The sequence below is a fragment of the Panthera leo genome, chromosome B4 (assembly GCF_018350215.1).
Source record: "Panthera leo isolate Ple1 chromosome B4, P.leo_Ple1_pat1.1, whole genome shotgun sequence".
In the NCBI taxonomy this organism is placed as follows: domain Eukaryota; kingdom Metazoa; phylum Chordata; class Mammalia; order Carnivora; family Felidae; genus Panthera; species Panthera leo.
Window position 1 is genome coordinate 136,460,050 of NC_056685.1, and position 6,038 is coordinate 136,466,087.

Below are 6,038 nucleotides of genomic sequence, written 5' to 3' on the forward strand. Positions count from 1 at the left end.
TTTTAGAAACCGATACCTGTTCTCTTCAATTTAGAGAAATTACAACCCCCGAGTATGTACAAAGCAGCTCCCCTCCCCCGCTTCCTTCTCCAGCTTGACCCTCCCGGTCACGTGGTCTGGCTCTCGGCTGCACGGAGTTCGGGTCTCCCCCTCTTCCGCTAGCGCCACGAGGGGTGGGGACTCCCAATGGGGGGCGACCCCCCGGGCCTCTCGTCTACTCATCTCCAAAGTTGCAGGTAGCGGTCAAGGTCGCAGACGTGCGATGGCACCCGTCCCCGGCCCGCAGACGCCAAGCACCCACAGGTGAAACCCAACTCACCAAACCAAAGGAAGCTGGGGCAGCAGCCTGGACCGGGCACGACAGCGCCCCCCGGGGTCGCGCGGCCAGCCTGGCTCTCGGCCCCGCCGCGGGCGGCGCAAGCGCGGCGGACTTCCACGTGCCACGTGGGCGGGCCCGGGCTCGGCGAGATGGCACAGGTCCCGCCCCGCTCCCGCGCGAGGGCTCCCACCCTTGCCGAGCTGGGCCACGTGGAAACCTTGGAGGTGTCTGCTACCCCCTGCAGGCCGCCTTGCCCCCCCAGGCGCCCGTACCCCCTCCTCGGAGGGGCACCTCCCCCTAGCAGGCAGACAGTAGGGCACTGAGCACAAAGAGAAAGTGATCTGTACACCCCCCACCAGAGGTCCCACCCCCCCAGAATGGTGGCCCCACTGTGTGTCCTCCCCCCAGTCATGCTTAGAGAGCACCATGGTCCCACCTGAACAGCCGTGGCTGGAATCCAGGGGGGCCTGAAGCCTGTATTCAGGCAGTTGTTCAGCAGGGCAGTTGGGCTAACAAGAGTTTGCAACGAGTGGGCGGCAGGGGTCCACGGACCCCAGCAGCCACTGAATATCCTTGACTTTGCAAGGCAGTGGCCGCTTCAAGAACGCAGTCACCTTCCCCAGCATCATCGAAACTCTTAGGAAGAAAGGATGGACCCCAGCACCCGACCTCTGGGTGTCCCGACGCCCAGGTCTTCGGGTGGGCACTGAGGCTCTCCTTCCGTGGTCAGGCCAGGACCGTTCACCACAGGGCGGAGGGACCCAGGGCAAGGCACCCCGTCTTCCCCCCCGTGGTCCCGGCGGTCCCGTAATCGCGGTTCGTTTGGCATTGAGTATGGCGAGCGCATCACGGTCCACAGGGCTTGGCCCAGTCTCATTTAGAAAGTGACTTCAGGGCGTCCACCTTAAGAGGTACAGCTTTGTCCCTCAGAATTAGGACCCGAGTGCCAGTTCTGTACCGTCCCCACATTAGGACCAGGGTAGACCGCAGCTCTTTCCCCCCTCACAGATGCCACCAAGGCCTTGGCGGGGCTGCTGGAGGCGAGGGCCCCTACCGGAAGTGCTTAATGAGGCGTCCCAGAGGATTTGGGTCTCCAACTACGAGTCCACGCTTTCTTAGACCAAGGCTGGGCACCCGATGGACAGCCCAGGCATGGGGGGAGGGTGGGGGTGGGGAGCATGCTACACACAGGCTTTGGAGACCTACGGATGGTGTGGGTGGCTGAAGGGGCTGAGGCGAAGGCCACATGTCACCCGCGTGGAGACGGAAACAGGTCTCAAGCTAGACAGGCCTGCCACCAAGTGATACGGGGCAAAGAGGAGGGGGCGAGCACACGCTGGGAGCCGGTGGGGATTCCCACTGGAGGCCTGGGCGGCGGAGTGAGCCCCTGGCACCCACCCCTCAGCCGGCCGTGCGTCTCAGGCATGGATGTGCGTGACTGCGCGGTCTCTGGTGGCCGGATGGAACTGCTCGGCGATCCAAAGCCACAAAGACCTTCTGTGGCAGGCGAGTTCCAGATCCCCAGGATTGCCCGCGCTGTCGGAACTCTGGCAGCTGAAGCCAGGCGCTACTGGCGTGCGTCCTCTGGGGGCCCCTCCCTTAGCCGCATGAGCGGTCTTTCCCAGTGGCGACGGGGGGGGGGGGGGGGGGGGGGCGTACTGACTACGTGTCCGAGCGCAGGGTGAAGCCTGCCCCCCAGAAACGCTGGCACTACGCTCCCAGCAGCGAACACTCGGCCGGGGCTGGTGATCGCTAGGGGTGGGAAGCCAGGCTCCCCTCCCCGGGGCCCCCAAACAAGGCACCGGCCCCGCCCAAGCGGCCGTCCTCGGGCGTCAGTGAGCTCGTCACCGACAACAGGGCAGCCGGGGGTGGGGCTGCCACGGGGGCCCGCAGAGGGCAGAGGAGGAGCCTCGGCGAACCTGGCGAGGCTGGGAGAGGTCAGCCCAAACGGTCCGCGGCAGGCTGCGGAGTCGCTGTGACCGAGTAGCAGAGCCGTGGTCACTAGAGGAGCCGGGGTTGCAAGCAAGAGAGGGGACACATGCGCTCTAGGTACAAAGCTAGCACAGGTCACTAGGAAGCCAAGAGGGTAAGAGGGCGCCCAACAGTGAGGAAGGAAGATCTCCTTGTGGAACAGGTCTGGAGAGGCGGGGAGGAAGGTCTTCAAACCAGGGCGATGCCGTTGTATGGACGTCTCTTCTACGGAGCAAAGGGTGTACGTATGCTGTCTGCGTGGCGGCAGATGCGACCAGGGTGGTGGCCCATTCTTAAAGGTTCCGGGCTCGGGTGGGCAGGGCCGGAGCTGGGCTGGTCCCGTTGGAGGCTGGGTGCACGGGGCAGGGCCCCGTGCCCGTGGCAGCCAGCTGGCGGCACAGCATCTGCCGCTCCCGCACGGCCCGGTTAGAGGCAGAAGTCTTCCGGATTTGGGCGCGCCGCGCATGCCGCAGTGGAGACTTGTAGGTTCTCCGCAACTCTGCCAGGAATCCCTGATAGTTGTTTCGCAAGGGGCTGTCGGGTTGCATGTGGGGGATCGCCCACTTCTCCGCCTCCCCGGTCAGCCGGGACACAAGGAACGCCACGCGCTCGGCCTCGCCTGGGAAGCGGGAGGCCTGGAAGATCATGAACCTGTCCATTTGCATCAAGAACCCTGCCAGCTGGCCCGGGTCTCCGGAGAAGGGCTCGGGCAGGGAGGTTGGAGGCGTGGTCATCGGTCGGGTCCCGTTGGAGGTAATCGCCGAGATGGGCGGGGTGATCTGCAGGGCCCCCGGAATCCGGGCCCTGGTGCGTAACAAGGTCAGCTCTGCCATCACGCTCTCCAGCATGTTGGTGAGATTGGCCTTCTCTGCCCGCAGGGTGGAGGCCTCCCGCCTCAGCGCAGAGTTGGTGAGGCGCAGGGAGGTCAGGGTGTCGATGACGTCATCCATCTGGGCATTGGTAGACGCGGCAGAGGCCGGGGTTTCAGCTTTTGATGTCTGGGGTTGGACCATGTTGGCCAGAGGGCAGCCAAAGGCCGAGACCGGTGGGCTGGGAGAAGGGGGTACGCGCAGCCCAGAACCCGAGGCCCTGCGATGCTAAAATGGGGGTAGGCCCAGACGGGAATCGGGGAGAGGGCGGGGTGCAACACGCAGGGTGGCCGAAGAGGGCAAACAAGAAGAAGGCAGGGCGGTCGGAGCCCAGAGGACGAGCACAGCGGGCGCCAGGCAGGTGGCGCAGGCCCTGCGGACGCCGATTCCGGAGGCGGCTCCTTTATCGCGGACCTCGCCCGGCCAGCGCGGGCTGCACAGGGGGTTGGACTGTTCTGGGCCCTGAGGGAGGAAAAGATGCTTTAGAAAACGTCTGGGACTGCGTAGACAGGGGCAGAAGGAAAGGGCGCGGCGTGGGGGAGGGGGGCGCCCGGGCCCGAAGCCCCCTCCCCGCGCGGGGCCCGGCGCCCACCGTGGGCAGAACAAAGGGCGGCTGCACCTGCGGCGGCGCGGGGGGCCTGGGACGGGCGGCGGGCGCGTACCTGGGTCTCCCCGGCTTCCTCCGCGGCTCCGTCTGCCGCGCCGGCCGCGACCAAGATGGCCCGATCGGGGGACGCGGGCGGGCCGATGAGTCACGGCGGCGGCGGCCCGCGGAACTGCTTCCCGGTCAGGTCAGGCCGGGGCGGCGGCGGGAGGCGGGCGCGGGCGGCCTCGGGCGGGAGCACGAGCGGGAGCCGGGGCCGGGGTCGGGGTCGCAGCGGAGGGAGGGCGGGTCGCGGGCGGCCGGGGCGCGGGCCGGGCCGGGCGGGCGGGGCGGCGGAGGCGGCGGCGGGAGGGCCTCGGCGCGCGGGCCCCGCTGGTTGCCATGGAGACCGCCCGCTCCCGCGGGCGCGGCGGCGGCCGGAGCCCCGCCCCGGAAGTGGCGCACGCAGCCCCGCCTCCCAAGGCTACCTCTCGGCGTCCTTCCGCAGCAGCCAATCAGCGACGTCCGGGATGGCTGTGATGTTTATTATTGGGGTGGATGCCTTCCTGTGTTTGTAGCTCTTCCGAAGGCTGCCAGCAAAGGTCTTTTCGTGTATGTTGTAATTATATATTTTTCGTGACGCTGGCTTTTCGTAATGTATCTTGGATACAAATTCAACGAACCACATGTTCACTGTAGCGAATTTTGATGTGCGAGAAGTCTTAAAAAAAAAAAAAAAAGAACACTTTGTATCACTCAAGAGTCCCTCGACCTGAAGGGAACAAATAGTAAAATTTCTGTAGTCGCACCCTGTCGTTTTTTTCTTTGATATAGTCTATTACCACATGTTACTTTTTGTACCTCCTGAACTGGTTTCGAACCGTGACGTTTGAGCAGTTTCCTATTAGAGCTGTTTCAAAAGCATGACTTTCAGTTAGTGCCTGGTAATCGCATATACCACAATTATTGCCACTGAAATGGCATGCCACAACTTATTAATCGCTCCCCTTTTGATAGATCTCTTATTTCCATGCGGAAGTTTTATAAACCATATTTGTGTATAAGTCCCAGCCCTTCCCCTGACAAGTTCTCCAGGGTAATCGCCAAGGAGTGAAATTACTGGGCCAAAGGGTACGAGCCATTTCAGAAACTCGGGGTCTGGATGCTTTTCCCGCTTCGCCTTGCTGCGCTGCTTCCGAGTGGTCAATTCCAGGCCGGGACACGACTGGAGAGAGAAGACACCCAGCGTGCCAGTCTTTCCAGGACACGTCTGCGAAGAGGCTGAACCCTTGACGGAAGTGCCTGCTACAGTTTCAGGTACTGAAATTTACCCTGTGACTCTTAAATTCCCAGGTGCTTTGAATATTAGATACACCCTGATTTCAGGAATGAGAAAACATAAATTTGAAGAAATACGTAATTTATTTGTATTTCACATTATTTCGGGTAGGATACAAAGTGGCATCACGTAAAAGCAGTGAAATAAAAGTTAAAAGAACTTTAAAAATAAAACCAGGGGCAGAGTATTTGGCTTCTGACCCAGTTAATCTCTGGGTCATGCCCACGCTCTGAGATAGCCCTCTCTGCTACAAACGCAGAACAGCGACAAACTATACAAAGAAAGTATTGAGAGGATCTGGCTGGGCTCAAAAACAAGATGAACTCCACTGTGGGCGGAAACACAAACTGCTGAGTATTGATAAATCCATGGTCCGGGGACATAATGGGGCCATAGGACTGGCAACAGAACCAGGCTTTCTCTTTGAAACTGGGGGAATGCGGGGGTCACCTGTATGTCAGAAAGGAGTCTGGAAAATCTACTCTGACCGTTTCATGGGACCACAACTTCTGTGAAGGTGTAGCCTTGGGACCAGGAAGAACACACAGTACCACGAACCTCACGACCCCTGGTTTGACAAGTAGACCCTAGAAGGCCAGGAAGGGTGAAGCAACACCACCAATATAAAACATGTTCTGTACTGTAGAGCAGGGCATTATGGGAGCAACCCCAAACTGCTAAACTGGGCAGGAAGGGGGCTCCAGGGAGTAGGAGGGTTGAGTACACAGAGAATGCACACACACACACGCACACACACACACACACACACACAGAATGCAAAAGACAGCCTTTTACCCAAAAATGAACCTAAAATGCAAAACTAAAGCCCATGAAGACATCGAATGCTAAGAATAATGGCCGCCAAAATGAATAATCATAATATAAATTAACTCTAGGTGAAATTAAATTAATAGAACAGTGTAGGGGAAAAAAGACTTTAAAGGAAGCATGTTTAGG

At 60.5% G+C, this 6,038-nt stretch overlaps 1 protein-coding gene across 1 annotated transcript; it reads right to left on the reverse strand.

Moving 5' to 3' along the window:
• Positions 1-2,363: 2,363 nt before the first annotated feature.
• On the reverse strand, positions 2,364-4,017 carry RTL6 (retrotransposon Gag like 6). The gene is made up of 2 exons (XM_042948082.1): positions 3,822-4,017; positions 2,364-3,621 (listed from the first exon to the last, which is right to left on the reverse strand). The coding sequence occupies exon 2, from the start codon at positions 3,301-3,303 to the stop codon at positions 2,584-2,586; it is 720 nt and encodes a 239-aa protein (XP_042804016.1). The 5' UTR covers positions 3,304-3,621; positions 3,822-4,017; the 3' UTR covers positions 2,364-2,583.
• Between the last annotated feature and the right edge of the window lie 2,021 nt (positions 4,018-6,038).